The 18,917-nt window shown below is 50.4% G+C and overlaps 1 protein-coding gene across 5 annotated transcripts in view; it reads right to left on the reverse strand.

Annotated features, from left to right (window-relative positions):
- ARSG (arylsulfatase G) overlaps positions 1 to 18,917 on the reverse strand; it is an 83,783-nt gene that overhangs the window by 13,925 nt on the left and 50,941 nt on the right. For all 5 annotated transcript variants that reach the window (XM_077833878.1, XM_077833877.1, XM_077833879.1 and 2 more), the window contains exons 7-9: positions 14,044 to 14,240; positions 12,146 to 12,226; positions 8,095 to 8,203 (exon numbers count right to left, since the gene is read on the reverse strand). In XM_077833878.1, the coding sequence (XP_077690004.1) occupies positions 8,095 to 8,203; positions 12,146 to 12,226; positions 14,044 to 14,240 (387 nt within the window). The remainder of the gene's footprint in view (positions 1 to 8,094; positions 8,204 to 12,145; positions 12,227 to 14,043; positions 14,241 to 18,917) is intronic.

The following is an 18,917-nucleotide window of genomic DNA, read 5'->3' on the forward strand; positions in this document are numbered from 1 at the left end:
CCTTCTAATCCTTCCTGTTGTTGGCACAAATATGAATGCACTCCCTGAGGGCCACATATGATTCCTACCATCCTCTGGCATGGACAGCCACCTTAGCTGCCAGTGAGCATGAGCACCTGGCAATCTAGCATGATCAAAACAAGCTATGCACCGACTCTGGGGACAGATGTGTCCTCCCATGGCAGCCCCCAGTCCCTTATAAAGGAAACAGGATGTCAGCATGGATCAGTGACATTCCCCAGAGCTCCCTGGACCACGTGCACAAGGAGAGGAGAAACATTTCATGTTTAAAAGCGCTTCAAGACTTGCAGATGAAAACAACCAGGTAAGAGCCCAACGGTGTTCATGACCTGCTTCGGTAAGAAGCACAGGGGCTTGGGGTTTTAAAGAGGGCTAAAGGAGTTAGGCACTTAACTCCCATTGACTTTCCATGGTAACTGGGAGTTTGGGACCCTATGAAACCTGTAGCCTGTGCTGCTTTGACTCTGAAACCTCTAGCAAGTAGCTTCGAGAAGGCCCCTTACGCTAGGCTCCCACAAGAGTTACAACAAGGCTGCAAGAATCGGGGCACAGGGCTTCCATCGCTGGCGCAAAACAGCAGTGCGGATCAGCAACGAAAGCACCTCTCTTTCATCAGCACATTCTCCTCCTCAGGGGTTTATTCTTGAGGCGGTAAAGGGCGTTGGACACAAGAACAGATAACTCCCAGCCCGAGAACAGCTGCCTGGAAAGCGCTGCGTGTTCTCAAAGGCTCTTATCCCCCGCATGCCTAAGGCACCTGAACAGGGTGGTAACTCCCTGCTTGCTGAAAATCCAGAAAGGTCTCTGTCCCAGTCACAGCACTTATAGACGTATGACGGAGTTGGCCAGGGTGGGAAGAGCTCCTTCGGCCTCTCGGACCTCCAGGCAGCTGGGCTGAGCCAGATGGGTAAACACCTCCGCTTTAGGAAGTAAACGTTAGCGGGGGGCAGGTTCCACTGATCAGACACAAACCCCACTGGCAGGAGCTCCGAGTCCTGCTGCTGACTCCTTGTGATCTCAGGGAACTAGCTTAACCTGCGTCTTAGCTTACCAGGCCCAAGGAAGGCAAAACAACCCTACAACGTCCCTGTCTCACAGAGGCCCTGGGGGGTGGATTGCTACTATTGTGCTCTGGGCTGGAGCAGAAGTGCCATGCCAAGCCGCAGTAAGAGTGCCAGGTATTACAGGGCCCAGGCCTGAACTCCTGACTCAACCAGCACTCCCGCACTCCCACGGAAGTCAAGGAGCATGACTGGACACAACAGGAGTTTTGCCTGAGTGAGCACTTCTGGCCTGGGCCCATTGGTACTATCCCAGTTGCGTGAGCTGGAAGCAGAGGAACCTGAAGTTCCTATTTCTCCGGCTGCTAAGAGACCGAGCAGCCAAACAACGCCGAGGAGAGCAGAAAGGCAGGCTCAGTCTAACACCCTCTCCTAGAGGCTGGCTGATGGGCGAGGCAAGCGAGGAGGCTGTTAAATAAGTCAGGCTCCAACCAGAGAACACTCAGGCCTCATCCCCGGGGGAATCCCACCCAGGCCAACAAGGTTCCATCAACCTAGCGACCGTTGCTAGGGGAGGTGGGGTTCCTACACCAACGGAAAACCCCCTTCCATCACTGCATGGGGTCGCAGTGCTGTAGCTACACTGCCTCAACGACCGTAGTGTGGACATGGCCTACGGCTCCCATGGAGCCAACCCCGAGGCTGCCACCTGCCTGCAGCTCCCCCTGCTGGCCAGGCGAGCTGCAGATGCTCTGCACCTCTCAGGATCCGGCCCTTAGCATTACCTCTCAGAACAATTTCAAGACGTTATGCCAAAAACGGGTTGGAAACAGCAGCCAGGCCAGTGGAAATGATCAGAGACTCAATGCTGGAAAAGGACTGTGTAAGGGGAGAAAAGAGGGATATGTGAGAGGGGCACATGAGACCCATTGGCCATGTTAGAAACAACCACATTTCACCAAGTCACAGCTCTTGACCATGGTCCCGATTCTGCAAAGGGACCTTCACAGCCTCACAGGCAGATGCCTTTGCGGGATGATTTAATGTTTACACAGGAGTGCCCACAGGGCCCCTTCATGCTAGGTACTGGGCAAACTCATAAAACTCTGCTCTGAAGAGTTTACAGTCTAAACTCAGGGCTGATGCGATCTGTCTTGAAACCACACACGCCTGGGGTTATTCCATAACACAGCTCAGGCTCACCCAGTTTTGTGGGCCTTGAATGGGAGCCAAGCTTTGAGTTCGTAACGCCCTTATTCCTACGCTCTATGTTGCATGTGACACTGTGATTCCAGTTGTTGCTGTCAATCTCTTTCCCCCATCCCCCTGTGAGCAGTCTCCCCTGTGACTGGCTTTTGATCATGAAGGTTTCAGAGTTCTCCGGGGGTATCACGTTCCAGCATCCCCTGCAGATATGAAGTGCAGATCACAGATGTCAGGAGGTTTCATGCTGTAACAGAACCTTTGATGACAATTCATCTTTCCCGTCAATGTTCCAGGTCTTCAGCTCTAACACAAGAGCTCTTTCTTAGCTGGTATCTCAGGATTCAGAGTTCGCTGACTGCTGAGCTGGGCAGACACAAGCTGGACGTGCATATCAAGGGAAGAAGAGACTTCTAAGACTGTTGACGAAACTCCAGCCATGAACCACTCCCCAGCCAGGTCAACCAGCATAAATACACTGCAACAACTCTGCTTGGGGTCAGCTCTAGACTGAAAGGGTTAACAATTTGCACTTTAGCTCTTGGGTCAAGTTACCTTTGGTATTTTGAAGGTGTCTGCAATAAATATAAGGGATGGCACCTCCTTCCCTGGGATGGCAACATCCAAAACACAAAACCCACTTCCTTGGCTAAGAATCAATGCAGCTGTTCCTGACAATTTAGTACATGGGGGACCAAATCTCTCTAGGTGAATGTGCATTTGCCGCTGTGCACAGGGCCGGCTCTAAGTTTCTTGCCACCCCAAGCAAAAAGAAAAGGGTGGCCAGTATGCCACCCCTGGAATTGTGCCGCCCCAAGGACATGCTTGTTTTGCTGGTGCCTAGAGCCGGTCCTGCCTGTGCAATACACATATGTGACCTTCCAAGAGCTGTGTGAAGGCCAATGTGGTGCAAGAGGATGAATCTCAGAAGTAAAGCTAGGAAAATGTGGCAGTACTGAAAGGGGAAGATGCTTTTGCCTACATAACAAACACTCATAAGGAGACCTGTGGGTAAATAAAGCCATTCAAACTTTCTGCTTAGGGTCCATGTCTATTTGAACAACACTGGAAGTTCTGACTCTACAAGTATTTCTTCCAACTCATTGTAGGGAAAGAACCAGGCTGAATATTTAAAAAAAATCAATGAAGCAGAACAGCAAGTAGCTCACAAGGATCCTAGATGACATCATGACAGTAAAAGCCTTTCTCTTTAAGTCCACCTCAAACCATATTTTGCTGATGATGGTACAATGTAGACAGCTATGCAGCAATAAAGAGCTATTAAGCAAGATACACACCTGTTCCTGCAAAAAATACTGCAGAATAGCTTTGCTCAATCTGCAGAATTTTGCCAAGAGAGTGTGTAGTAAAGGATGGTGCAATTTGCTTCTTACTAATCCCAGTGACCTACTTCAAGGCCCTACTTTTGACTAGTGAGGAGAATGGTAAAGTCATGGCAGGCTCTACTAGTTAAATTTCATTAAGCAAAACAGGTTTCAGAGTAGCAGCCGTGTTAGTCTGTATTCGCAAAAAGAAAAGGAGGACTTGTGGCACCTTAGAGACTAACCAATTTATTTGAGCATAAGCTTTCGTGAGCTATAGCTCACTTCATCGGATGCATACTGTGGAAAATACAGAAGATGTATTTGTAAGGAGAGTGATCACTTTAGATAAGCTATTACCAGCAGGAGAGTGGGGTGGGGGGAGAGAAAACCTTTTGTAGTGATAAACACCCATTTTTTCATGGTTTGTGTGTATAAAAACATCTTCTGTATTTTCCACAGTATGCATCCGATGAAGTGAGCTGTAGCTCACGAAAGCTCATGCTCAGATAAATTGGTCAGTCTCTAAGGTGCCACAAGTCCTCCTTTTCTTTTAGCAAAACAGTTAGCCACGGCAGATTTCAGCGGAAACAAGCTAGTAGCTGCATGTTTGCACTGGCACACAGGACGACAACGTGTGTGTAAAAGAATATAGAGTGCCTCAGCATGTTTCTGTTCAGTTCTGACTTGCTGTCCATGGCTCTGTGCCTTGCTGTCCACTGACCTAGACTTCCTTCAAGCCTCGCTTAGCACTGCTCTCCCCAGGATAGCCGCACAGAGTACAGAATCAGTGCAGGGCATTCTGAAGCCAGCCCAATGAATCTGAAGGAGCTTCTACAGTATAATCCATAAAGGGTCCGATCCTGCCGGGCTTATGCAAGAAAAGGGCCCATATGTAAATGGGAGCTCTCTGCATGTAGAATTCTGCTGCAGGATCAGGTCTTTAAGAGATTACACTCCACATAGGCCTCCAAACCTCACTCCACAATGGCCTTCTGAATCACCATCCTTTGAGGGTGAGGGGCAACCTTCATCCACAGAGAGGTTTCCCAGTCACATAAAAATGCTGCTTGGCTTCTTCCCCAATGGGAGCAAAGCCTTAACCTTGACTGCCTTAATTGAGGCTGGAGATGTCACCTCATGCACCTTCCTCCTGCACTCAGTTCCATCGCTCACAACTCCACAGGAATGCTCCATCTCCTCCCGGCCAGGATGTTCTCCCAACAGTCTTTCCCAGCACCATGTAGTGCTGGTTGCATTAGCATCCCTGACCGAGAGACTGGAGTGCAGCCAAGCTAATATACAGGTGTGCCTCTTTCACAATGCAGCCAGCTGCTTGCATTTCCTGGGCTTGGCGTGTTGCATCTTCCCCTCCTTCAAGGTGATCATTTCAGGTAGCACCTATGTTCTCCAATGCCAGTTGGGATCACAGGACTAGAGAAGGGAAAGACCCATCCGGACAGTCCTTGGGACCATGCCCTTGCCAGTGCAGGGGACAGAAATACATGGCATGCTGCACAGACGTTAGCTAATGAATCTTGGCCACACCTCTGTGCAATGGAGAAGGTTTATCATTCCCACTTAACAGGGGGGTGAAATGGAGGCGAAGAAGGACTGAGGCCAACATTTCCAAAAGCATCCACTAATTCTGAATGCCCAGCTCAGATGAGCTGCTTTATTCATCAGCCTGAGACACTGAGTGTCTGGTTTTCAGATGTTCAAAGCACCCACATCTCCAGCTGGAGTAACTATGTCTCAGTATAAGGCCCAGGGGAGGAGAGTTAATTCCTGCACCAATCTGAGGTGGGCACAGGGACTGATGGGGAGTGTAGCTGGTGGGAACCCTATCCTGGGCCTGGCAGGTGTCACCTCAGCCTGCAGCACAGGTCAGATTAGCCACTCGGGCTGGTAATTTCCACCCTGATTGCAAGAGTCCCTCTGGGCCATGGTAGAAGTGCTACACCATGCCCCCTACCCTTGGGCTCCTGCAGTCATGAGAGAGTAAAAGTCCCGGACACAACAGCTTTGCATCTGCCGGGGGTTTTACAGTTGCCTGGACTGGGACTCAGGAGACACCAATTCAATTCCTGGCTTACTCACAGACTTCCTCTGTGACCTTGGGCAAGTTACTTAGTCTCTCTGGGCCTCAGTTTCCCCTCTGTACAGTGGGGAGAACAGCCCAGCCGTTCCTCACAGGGGCGAGTGAGGATAATATCCATTAGTGTTTACCATGCATTTGGATGCCCCATAAGTACCTAGAGAGGCACCTAAGAGCAGAGGCCTCAAACTGGAAAAGACTGCCTCTGGGTGCGGGCCCAGGCCCCTGGGTGAGCCAGTGGTCATGCTGGGGCACAAGTTCAGAGCAGCAGGCCACACTACCTCTCTAACTTGAGAGAGGACACATCGGCAATTCAGCCAATAACAGAGCTCGATCTCTGCCAGATTTCCTGGAGGTGGATTCCTATTGGTTTAATGACAGCAAAGAGAAATACCCTGCAGCACTGGGAAGACAAAGATGACCTTTCTGTGAAAATATCTGGATCAGATTCTGTAAGAAAGGCTGCTTCCAAAACAAGCTATTGAGAGATCAGAGGACAGGCTAGGGTCCATTGCTGACCTGTCATGGGGAAAAAGAAATCTGGACAGTAAACAACCTGCACTGTTTTGAGGGCGAGTGTCAGGCAGAGAGCCTCACAGGCAGGTCACAGTACAGAGCCCTTCCTGATTGGTAATGACAAAGATTATCACCCACTCATATCCACCTGGTGGTCTCAGTCCCTACCTGACTGAGGTGTCTCGCACTCTGTGAGACACAAATCAGTGTCCTTGTCGGCAGTCCAGCCAGAGGCGCCTGCAAATAAGAGAGCCTGAGAAATCAAACTCTCCTGTCACCCCTAGGGAAAATCTCTCCTATGAAGGGGGAGAAAGCTGGCACTGCTGTGGTCTCTACTACAGCTTCAGTCCCCAAGGCTCCCAATGGACTGCCTTTAACTGGCATGAACGTCTGGTATAAAACCCCACAGCCTTGGGATAACTTGGCCCTTTACCGTATCTGTTCGACTGGTTACAAAATACCAGGGCTTCACTTTGTTCCACATCATCGTATATACTCCCACTTTTCCTACAACTGCCCTGCCCTTTGCCCCCAGTGTGTGATTGACATTCGCTAATGCCCATTTATTGAGGTATTGATTTACGTCACCACCATGTGCGTCTCCACCGGATGTGGCCAGTGAGTGGAGTTCCCTAAAGACAAGCCATCAGCCCTTCACTTGCAACATCCTGCCTTTTGTTGGTCTGTGTCACACACTTGAAGTTAGTTATTTAAACCTCCTTGGAGTTTGTTGTCTTTAGATTTCCTTGTCCAAGACTGACTCCCCGTCAGTGCAGAGGGGATAACTGGATGCAGGCCAAGCTAGAGGCACTAGACCTGTAGAGCCCTGCAAATCTGCGGATATCTGCTTTAGGTCCACAGATACCCGCAGACCATGTTTGCAGCTCAGATGCGGATATGAACCTTGTATCCGCACAGGACTCTATGGATCTGGGCTCATGTCAATCTAGTGACCGAGAACCCATAGATCTGGGTGCCAAATTACCCCAGGCTCCAGACCAGAGTAGCTGCACTGTAGTGCTGTTTGCTGCCCCCAGCATGGTGAGTGCGTTTCACACGACAGTACATAAGGCTGGATTTCCCGCCCCTGGGGCTGTGCGGGACTGGAGAATTTCATCTTTAACAACAACAAAAATCTGGAACTGGGTATTTCTGAGAGCCTGCAAGTGCCCTTCAGCCCTCTCCTTCTCTAGTCCAGCCACAGCTGTGCGTCCTGAAACTCTGGCAGCCTCCTGGAGTTATCGCTGTCAAACCTGCTGGACTGGGTCTGGTAGACCTAAAAGCAGCAGGTAATCCATAGTCTTTCCCTTCACCACTCAGAGCTGCAATGTGGGCTTTACACTCTTTCCTACAGCATCCAGTCCTGGCTATCCCTTCCCCACCCCACTCCGTGACAGGGGACCAGGCTGTGCAAACAGTTGCTCTGATCAGTTGGAGCAGAGCTTTTGTGTATAATCACAATTCCTTTCTTCCCTGCAAGGAGGATTAATCTTTGGAATGTTTTGCCTCAGGCTGTCCTGGCAGGGTTCACCGGGCTGGCCCTCAATAAGAGAAGGACAAAGACTTGGATTCCACCAATGCTGCACGATACACACGAGAAGCAGTCCTTCACTCCGGTTTTATCCACAGCCCAGCTTGAGGTCAGGCAGGAACACCCTCCCTTCCCCCAGGCTGGCAGCGATCCTGGATTTTCCTCTACCTCCTTCTGAGCCATTGAGCAAAGGCTCATCTGTCAGGACCAAGCCGACAGATCGTGGTTTGCTTCCCAGTGTTTAAAGCAGAAATGCCAGCAGTTTAACTCATGCCCTGAGAGCACATTACCTGCTTGGGAGAAAGACTATGTAAGATCTAGGCCTCCTAACGCAGGCTCCCAGTCCTGTGCTTAGCTCATTAGACCTCACCTAGGAAAAACAAAAAAGTTTTGTCCTCCTACCTCAACAGTGCAACGCTTGACACATTGGCAGGGATCCTGCCAGGCCAATAAGCCAGCGCCGGAACACGATGTCCCCCTTCCCAGGTCGTTTGCTTGGCTGCACTCCCACCTGGAAGACAGACAGGTATACTCACAGCGGCCCTTCTGCACAGGAGCTTTAGGTTAACCCAAACCTCTCCTGATATAAAGTAAAGGAATTATTCAGCGCCACGGATACTAAACAAATGACAAAGGAGGAGGATTGCATCAGAAATGTGAAGCTAGGTCAGGAAAAAAATATCCTGCAGCAAAGTGAATTCAACGAGTAACTTCCTCCCAGCCCCCCAGTTTCTTTAGGATGAAATTCACCCTGGGCCAGCACCAGACCCATGCATGGCTTAAACCCTGTACATTTTGAGTCCTTCCAACATTTGGGGGGGTTAAAAAGGTTACAGAGTTCTTTTTTCAGAGAAGGAAGAGAGAGAAAAGTTAGCTGGATTTCCCACTTTCGCCCTTTCTAACAAAGATTTTGGGTAGGAAAATGGACTCGATGACCTGGAGGTCCCTTCCAGACTAAAATTCCTAACAGTGGTACCTTTTACTTCTCATCTGTTTTGATGAGAAATGGAAAAATTGTAGAGCTGATTTCACAAGACACATAGCTGGGGTGACATTATTTCCATAAGCCTTTGATGTTGTGTGAGAACCTAACACACAGAGAAATGTTTAGCTTGCGGGTACTGCTGATTCGGTTTTGTTTCTATGTGCAGGCCTCAGGGGCTGGCTATGGGGGTGGAGGGGGAGCGGGGTGTACATGCATGTGTTCATACAGTACCAACTGGAAACAACTCCAGTACATGAAAGCTGCACCCTCCAGATTGCTGACGTATACATACAAACACATACCTGCAACTTAAAACTAAATCCCTTCTGACCACATCACAAACAATTTCCCCTACTCTTAATTACCCACTAGTTCATTTCCCAACAAACCTGGGTCTACCTCTAGCAAGGGAGGAAATATAGTCCACTGGCTAGAGCACTAGCCTAAATAAGTCACCAGGACCAGATGGTATCACCCAAGAGTTCTGAAGGAACTCAAATATGAAATTGCAGAATTAACTGTGGCATGTACAGTAATCTATTGCTTAAATCAGCCTCTGTAACAGATCTTTAATTTGACCCTCCGTAGTCCAAATAAAAAGAGGCCCTTGTGCTTTTTAAATAACGGTTCGCTTGTACCAAGTTACAGCTGGGTTAACTGAGACACAGTAAGATCAAGTGATTTGTATACAAACCTGTAATGAGTCATAGCAGGCAGCAGGAGAGAGTCAAAGGGATATTTACTAGGTGTGCTACCCATACCACATATTGTGGTGGCTTTACTTACACAGGAAGCCAGAGCAGCCTTTTGACAGGTTCAGGGTGACATTTGCAGTAGTAAACACTACGCTGAAGCAAAACAAAAGAAACAAATCCACATGGATTTTTCTCAGTGATAAAGGTTGCACAATTGTGTGATGCCATCCAATTACAAAGGTCAAGGCTTTCCACAAAAACTTGACACCAGACAGAACAGAACATTCCCTTGCAAGTGATAACAAATCCATCCCAACGATAGGCCAAAAACTAGGACGTTTCCAGCGGGGAGACGGCACTGCTCCCCCTTTCAGTGCGACTCCCAGGAGAGGTACAAAACAGGGGGAACCGTGCAAGGGGGACACCGTCCCCACATGCCTGGGAGGAGTGATGGTGGGTCCGCTGCTTCCTTCCTTAGCAAATTCAACACACCTCCAGCACCATCTCATGCGTCAGGTGCATCGCCATGGAGACATCAGGGTTCCATTGCAGTACCAGCCCTTCCAGGGGTTCAGGTGTAACAGCTAAGGGCCCACCCAGCCAGAGACAGGGAGACAGTTTCCCCAAGGGGTTGGGGGCTGCTGAAGAGGAGAGGGAAAGCTTTTATTCTGCTGTGCAGAGCTCATGGAGAGGCTCATCTAGTGACCGAGAACCCACAGATCTGGGTGCCAAGTTACCCCAGGCTCCAGATCAGAGTAGCTACACTGTAGTGCTCTTTTGTAAACTTGCCAGCTAGTTTCAGGCCTCACCCAACCCATTTAAAAAGCCTGGTCACCACAGGAACGACACTCACCACACTGACAGCCTCCCTTGTTCCCCTACACCTCTACCCAAAAAATCCCAAACACCCTCTCCCAAGCAGAGATTTGATCCCAAAAAGGGAGAAGTAGCAGAGACATCATGAAGTCCAGCAGGCACTTCACTATTGCTTTTGATTTTATGTGGAAGGGGCTCAGGTACGACACTGATGGGCGGCAGTCTAAAACAGGCAGACAGATCACAAGCTCTGGGGATGTCAAGATAGGCAAACCACGTCCATAAGAACCCAAAAGAGACCTGAGGCAATAGAAGAGAGATCAGCACCTATAGGACTGAGATGCTACAGAACAAACAAAGATATTAGAGTCACATCGGCACTTTTCTCACTTTGAAATATCTATAAATATTCCTTTTTTGCATCCAGTTTAAGAAGGAACCTAGAGGGATTTTAAAAATCACTGCTCCTGACAGGTGTTTCTATATCCTTATGGAATTTCTCCCCTTTCTGTGAGGTCTGGTCTGTAGGGTTGTCTGTGAGCAGTGGGTTGCTAGCCCCGGTTTGTTGTTATAGGGTTGATAGTGGGTGCCAGGCTACCTGTTATCATAGGCTTGGTTGCTCATAGGTGTGTTGGGCTGTTGCTAAAGATTTATTTTTTTATTAGGTAAGAAGAGAGAAATACAATCCCAATTTGCTGATTTTTAGGAGGTGGAGACGGAGAGAGGAAAAAAAAGTGATAAAAAATTACCAAGCAAGAATTGCAAAAAGATGCAAGGAACAGGGAGTGCCCCTTGTTTGGCTGGCCAGGCCCACAGCAGCCTTTTCTCAGAATCCCACAGCAGTTTCCGCCGGGCCTCTACTATATTTGGAAGATGTCAGGAAACAGATGAGGAAAGAGATGTTGCCTCACTCTGCTGCCCCCTCCCCTTCCGTCCTGGAGCAAATGGGGAAATGTAACCCGACACACGTTCACAGTGCGTAACACAAGCAGAAGCGGGAAACACCTGAGTCATGCTGGAGACTTTTGGCAGCTTCTGTGTAAATAATCAAAGCCACCACACAGATGGCTCCCCCGGAGACAGCAAACACTAAAACCCCACCTCCGTACAGTTAGATTTGAGGGCTTACAATGACACACACTTACAGGCCTGATTTCCAGAAACACAGAGCACCCCTGGCCCCTGCAGAAGTCAGTGGGAGCTCAGCACTTCCAGGACAATAAAAGCCAAGCTCTAAATAATTCTCAGCATAGTCAGAGCACAGGTCTCCGTTGGGTCACCTCAAGAGCTGGGTGGGCTTGAAGTCCTTGTATATGCATCTCTCATCAGGGCCAGATTATAGTTTTATATGTATCTAGAAGCTAGAGTATATGACACTATAGGTCCAGATCCAGGGACTGTCAATTAAAAAATTATGTTTGCAACTATTGTGCAATAAGAGAAAAGCTTGAAATGTGAGCCATGTGTGAACAATACCTGCCTGAGTCTGCAGACAGCCTAAGACAATAGCTCCAAGAGGCGCAAACTTCTCCAGTCATCTTAAGATTGCTGCTTCCATAAGAAGTGGTAGGGCCATGGCATGGGGGAGGGGCCAGGAAGCTCCATGGGCATGTGTGTCCAGGGCCCCGGATTGCCTTAATTCAGCCTGATGCCCCATGACATTTTGGGGAAACACCTGCCATTTCGTACTAGCTGGTCCATTCTAAAGGCAAGAAAATTGCTCTTCAGAAATTGGAGCTCCGCAGGTAAATCAATCCATGGCAGAGATGGTGCAGCAGTAGCCAGACAGCTGGGAATGAACTGTGCCAGAGGCAGGGAAGTATCCTATCTCTCCCTTCTGCTTGGTGGCCAGATTTGAACAAGGGCCTTCCAGGAGCAGGTCCTTCCCCGCTCCCAGCTGGTCACATGTGATGGCTACCAAGATGCTAACACCCTCGCAAGCAGCCTTGTCGGTTACCTCGTTGCCTTTGCCATGCCCCAGAGAATGGGCCCACGTTCCCTGCAAGCTCGCACTTCTGAGCCCAAGGGCCGTTGTCTCCTGGAGGAGAGAGAAACATCTTGGTGAGTAACAGCCAGAGACAGACAAGTTGGACTGAAACACAGCGAACGAGTCAGACCATGAAGGCCATGGGAGAGAAGCCAGCTTCCATCCCTAGGGCAAAAACTCAGATCAGTTCCATCAAAATGAAGCGTTACTCTGATTTCCACCTAGGAAACTGAGTGAGAGTGGCCCAATCTCACACAGCTTCCACGGAGCAGATTATCTGGTGGTCTCTCTCAATCGAAGGTGCTCCAGACAAAGCCCCCTGATGTTTAGGGGTAAGTGGGAAGCTGCTGCGGATGATATTTGCTCCCCATGGGGAAGCTCATACACCCTTTAAAGAGGCAACCAATCCCCTGCTTTCCTCCTCTCCAGCACCTGATGGCTTTTTACCTCGGCAGGCGCTTGAATGAGGACTGACTGAATGGCTGACAATGGAGGTTATTTCCAAATAACAGGACCATGTTTTCTCAAGGGGGCTGAACTTCCACTCAGGAGACTGAGTCTAAGACGGGGAGGGGAGAGGGGGGAGGACAATAGCAATTTGGCGTTAATGAGCCGCAGAGCTGTTCCTGTCATCGGAATGGCAATGAAGCAAGACATCCTCATTAGGGAGGCATCTCAGCAAGAGCGGATTTGGGTTTTTTAATTAACGGGGATTTGAGGTTTAATTTGTAGACACGGATGTCCAGGTTCATCCGCCTGCCTGAAGTGGGGCAGCTTGGGGAGGGTGGGGGGTGGGGAGGCGGTTGGAAAACAAGTTGCCTGACAGAAGGGATCGTTGCTGAGTCTGACAGAGCAGCACGGCCCTGTGAGGCCCAAACCCTGCCTATAGAGCCGGTGGGGGAGTTCAGCCTCCCTAGCAACACCCCAAGGCGGGTGAATCTGACCTATCCAGGCAAATTTACTGCCCCCCATCTGCACGGTATCTGAGTGCCAGCGGACCGGCACCTCAGGCAGGGCCTGACCAACAGGAGAATCCAGAGGACACGCTCTGGGGATCCCGGCCTCCATTCCCTGCACCCCCCCAATTTCAAGGGCAAGAGGAGTCCCCAGGTTTCAGGGTGGGCCTGAAAGCCAGTTTCTCAGAGTAACCGTGTCGCTCTCAGTGGTGTCTGCTGGGTCTCACCTGAGGCCAGGCACCAATCAGCATTTTCAACAATCCAGCTTTGAGTATCGCTCTGGGCATGCAACCGACCAAATCTCCTCAGTCCATATTTTGCCTGCAGCTCCCCTTGCCCATTGCTCCCCATCTCCCTGGAACTCCACTTGGCCAGGAGAGGTTTCTTCCCCACCCCTGTTGTTCCTCCCCGATATTTTGGATTACATGGGGCTTTCCCATGCTGGTTCTCCTTGCTCTACAGAAGGGCCAGGGAAGGGGATTCAACAAAGACGGCAGGGGAACGTGAGACAGGCAGGCTAACAGGAATGGAAGAAACAAGACCAGGAGAGATCCTGCTTTCGGTTACACTGGTGCCGCAGCTCCCAGTTCACACCAGAATAACTGAGAGCAGAGCTTGGCCTGTGGCTTTAATACTGTTTAACGCAGATGAATACAAAGGAACAGAGTTCATGGAGGATGAAATCCACTCCCCTGTGCAGAGGCCGTGAACAAGTCCCCACCCCCCAAATTAAGCCCCACTTCAGCCCCTAACACAATACGAGAGCCGTCCCTAAGACGGCTTCCCATTTGCACATGGATGCCCTTCACCCCTTTCTCCTTCAGCCCTCGCCTTGCCTGCGGATCCAAGCAGTACGTAAATGTCAGTTATCGAGATGATCTGCTGTTACTGGAGCTGGTTTTATTGCTTCACCTGTGAACCAAAGGAATGTGTTTTCCTTCCCGCAGCCGTCAACTTTGTCCTTTATCCGTCCCACCAGGGCATCCATCTCCCTCAGGCTGGCTCGGTATGGCCCAGGGAATGAAGAGCTGGAGGGAGGCTGAGCGAGGACCAAGGGCACGTGCATATGGGCCAGCGCTAGGTATAGGAAGAACGGGCGTCCGCTTTCACTAGACAGGAAACACAGGAAGTGTGTTTAGCACGTTGGTTATGAGAAAGATGTGGGGAGAGTGCAGAGCCTGGGCACGCAGGACAGGGCAGGGCAGGGGGAAAGGTTTTCCACAATCTCTAATGCAGAAGGAACTTTTACAGAAGGCCACCAGTGGGTAAGACACTGCACTGGGACCCAGGAGACCTGGGGCCTATTCTGGCTCTGTCAGAGATACACCGGGGACCCTTGCGCAAGTCACTTCACCACTTGGTACCTCCATTCCCCCTCCCACCATCCACCTGCCTTATCTATTAACATTGTGAGCTCCCTCTCACTCTGGGTTTGTACAGCGCCTAGGGGCCCTGAACTCAGCTGGAGTCTTGTGGCTTCACCTCATAGGCCTCTGTTCTCGCAGCTGAGGAAGGTTAGACAGAACCTGCTGTGGCCAATCAAAGACGACACTCTTACCCCTTTCTACCACGCACAGCCCCTCATCCTGGGGCTCGGTACCTTGCTCCCAGGACTCTCAGCACCTGCAGCTTGGGAGGAGAGAGCTCCGGGCTGGGAATCCAGCCTGCACCAGGGCATGGCGGTGCTGGGCTCCCTGCAAGGGAGAAGTTCTTGGAGCACAGGACAGGGAGCTGGGGGCTAACAGGAGGAGTCACATGAGGCAAGCAAACAGGCTCTGTCCCTCCACGATTTTTGGTTACAGCCTCCTGAGAGAGCAAACCCAACACCACTCAGAAGCAAAGGAAAGGTCCAGATGAACCCAGCCCTGCATCCCTGTTCCAGGCAGAAGCCCCTCCTCTGCAGGAATGAGCAAACAAGATAGGGGATTTGATACAGGGGGTCTCTGTGCCTCAGGTTTAGTACACATGCTCCCCTAGGCAGCGTCTCTTTCTGATCTCTCCCTCTTCGTCTCCAGCCCTTCGGTCCAAAGGCCGTTCAAGGCAAATTACAGTAAGTCCAAAGTCACCCAGTCAGGTACTTCACACTCCAGGCCCGCAAATCTCCCCGCTCTCCTAGGGTCAATAATCAGAGCAAGTGCAAGCTACAATCAGCGCGGTAATAAACATGGCAGGCAGTCAAGCCCAGGAAGGGGACCTGTTTCTAAGGGCTGGCGAGCACCCAGCCCTGTATGGGTGCATGGAGTGGAAGCAGACACTCTCTCATGCCACGGGGCAGGGCCCAGGCAAAGCCCCAAACTTCGACACACAGACTGAGGCAGCCTAGCGCAGACAGCAGTGTTGGATTCCCAAACAGGGCCCGGGCAGAGGGTTGACCTCACCCACCTTTCTGCACTGGCCATTCCTGCCGCTGGGACGGTGTAGCAGGGGGCTGCACACCTGGATTCACTGTGCATGCCTCAGAAGCCGGGTTCTGGCCCTGGCTGGATCAGCCCCACCTGCCCTCCCACCATCAACAGGAGCAGACAGGGAGGGGGAGGGATGGAGGCTTTTCGGCAGATAAAATCTATGTGAGAGGCGAAGCACAAGGAAGAGGCCAGCAAACCTGCCTCCCAGGTGGGTTCAAGCAGCTTCGGCACCTGCCCTGGAGTCAAGCAGCTGCACTAAGTCCCAAAGCCTCATTCTTTCCTGTCACTGGGCGAGAGTCAGTTTTTCCCTGGCGCTGTTCATGCATCCCAGAATTTTATTTGCTTTTCCCCCAGTTGCTAAGCGCCCGCTGCATCCACCACCGCTCCTGGCCCCGCCTGAGGAACCCGGGAGCGCGGGGGCTGTTTCCTCGCCCCGATTTCACTTCCTAAGCTCATTTCTTGGCAGTCAGATGCACTCACAGCTTGGCTGCCTTCCAGGCCTAGTCTCTCCTTCCTGGCTGCCTGCAGTCCCCCAGCGATCCGCAGAACAGGTTCAGCAGCCGCAATGCAAGCTTCCTCCACCCTCCCTCTGTCAACATGCCACAAACCTGACCCAAAGGGGCCACACCTAGGGCCTTGCCAGCGCAGACAATCTGAGGGAAGTCTCTGGCTGCAGATCCAGGAGCTCTCTCTCCATTAGCTAGAGCAGGAGTGCTAGCCTAGGCCAGGCACTGCTGTTTCTACCACCACATCCTCTTACTCTGCTCTGGGGGATGACTCTGAAAACTAGCGCCTCCACTTGGTGGAGCTGTACCATGCTAGGGTGATGGTGGGAGTTTTCCCTCAAATGGTCAGTCCTGCGTAGGAGAGGGCCATTCTGTTCTGTAATCTCGACTTCAGCAAGAATTCCCACGGCTCTGCCCCCCAACCCCACCAGACCCCATGACTGCAGAGTTAAGGGTAAGGGGAATTACAGAGTTTTGGAGGGAGGCTCAACTCTCCTTCCCTTCAAGAGATTCTGGGGCCATCTGAGGAGGAGGATGATAATGAGGTTAGGCCATGAGCTTAAGACTTGGGAGCCCCAGGTTCAACTTCCTGCACCACCCCAGACACCCTGTATGACCATAAGCAAGTCATTGGCCTCTCTGTGCCTCAGTTTCCCATGTGTACGACTGGGACTGCCAAGTGCTTTGCAATCTACTGTGTTTCCCTTTGTTTTCATTCCCCTGCAGAAAACCAAGGTAAGATCCGGACCCCGCTGCATCAGGAAGTAATTTTACAGGATTAAAACACAGAGGGAAACAACCACGTCATCAGGACAGTGGTGTCTCAGAGCTGCAAACCGCATGCATTCAACTTTTCACAAAGCACGTTTAGAGGAGAATCTTGTTATCAAACAAACCGGACTGCTGATCGTCCCCCCTTGACGTTTGTTTTTCAATCGCCAGTGGACACATCCTGTTTTCTTGTTTACAGGCTATATTTATCTCCTCAAAAGAGGCCCGCTCTTCCTCAGGGGCCTGTGAAGGGAAGGGCGGGATGACAAGTGATCGGGAGGAACTGGGTCATCCCAGTGACGCGTGTGTGCGCGCGAGCATATGTCAAACAAAGGGCTGGAAGTCACCGAAGGACACTGCAGTCTGCCTCGCTAATTCCCAGCCCTGCAAGTCTATGCCTCTGTTGCCGAACCAGAGCCTGATCAAATTTTAAAAGATTTAAGATGCTACCATGACTCCAGCAGAGCACGTTTCCACCCTGCGGCCTATGTTTCCTTCCTTTGCCTAGAGCAGGGGTTCTCACACGGGGGGGTCGCGAGCTGTCAGCCTCCACCCCAAACCCCGCTTTGCATCCAGCGTTTATAATGGTGTTAAATATATTAAAAAGTGTTTTTAATTTATAAGGGGGGGGGGGTCGCACTCAGAGGCTTGCGATGTGAAAGGGGTCACCAGTCCAAAAGTTTGAGAACCACTGGCCTAGAGGACGTCTCCCACACCGAGTGAAAACATTAGTCAATCCTAAAGCTCACCGAATAGCCTTTTTATTCCACAGCGTAGCTGGAGCCAGCCAAAGTGCCACTATTACATTCCTGTACAAAATTTAGCTGTAATTAAAATATGCATATACGTGTCTAGCCATTACTGCTGTGGGGGAAAAAAATCACTTTCTTTCTGTGGGGTGATGCGACACTGTTTTCCTGAGTCTGCAGGGAGCCTGAAACAATAGCTCAGGGGGAAGATGGGAACCATCCCTTTTATTTCAACAGGGCATCAACCTCTGAAACTTTAAGTAAGGACAATTTCCAGTATCAGTGTTGTTAACGGCTTCAGTGCCAATTGTTTTCACAGACCCAGCCAGCTACTCTGAGCGGGGTCTAAATTGAATTTGAGGCGAATACCGCCATTTTCACACACCCACACCTAGACGCTCTACTCAACAGGACCTCGTTTTCTGAATGGCTTGAGGCAGGCTCTAGAAAAGCAATCTCTGCAAACCCAGGTACCACACTGCAGCAAAATTTCACGCAAAACTATTCAGAACCCTTTTAGCACTAAAGCATGGTCACAGTTCCCTTGACTTCATATCTAGGGAATACTGGTGAAAGTAAATCAAGATCTTAGGAGCAGGTCTTTTTGTTCTGTGTTTGTACAGCGCCTCGCACAATGGGACCCAGGACTGGGGCTTCTAGGTGTTACCACAACACACACAATAATGTTAATAATTTAGCCCACTGATTTCAATTGGAGTTTTGCGTGAGGGAGCATGTTTGGATCTGGCCCAAACAGCAGGAGTACAATGTTTCTAACAGGAGTTGGGGAAGGAATCCAGAAATAACCGGATTCATCCCCCGTCCACTCAGCTGGGAATCTCGGTTGCCTTTTGCATCCGCACTCCATGAGGATTCTGCAAAAAATACATATTTAATGCATAACTCATGGGTGGGACTTTTAGAATAAAAATCCTTTGACTTTGTACCTCTCAGTCCCTCGGTTCTGTGTCCCTGGATGGATTTGAATCTCACTGTCATGAGCTGCTCAGCCTTGACACATCTAGCTAAACAAAGTATAGCCGACACACCTAGTGTTCTGCCATTGTCTAGCAACGTGAGAGAGTCAGGCAAAGAAGAACCATAGCAAACTAAACTATTTAAAAGTTAAGCGGCAGCAGCCAAACTGGACTTTGCCTCTGAACAGCAACCTGTTTAATCCAGTTCTCAGCAGATAATGAAACATTTCCCCCAAATATCTAGACATTGGTTAAAAAGCTTTTCCGTTAACCCCGCATGTGTACGACCAGGCACAGTGCAGCTGCTTCTAAAACAGTCACATGGGATCAGGGCAGCAATTCAGGGACAAGCCTTCCAAAGGGCACCCATGTTTTTGC

Source organism: Eretmochelys imbricata, chromosome 14 (genome assembly GCF_965152235.1).
Source record: "Eretmochelys imbricata isolate rEreImb1 chromosome 14, rEreImb1.hap1, whole genome shotgun sequence".
In the NCBI taxonomy this organism is placed as follows: Eukaryota; Metazoa; Chordata; order Testudines; family Cheloniidae; genus Eretmochelys; species Eretmochelys imbricata.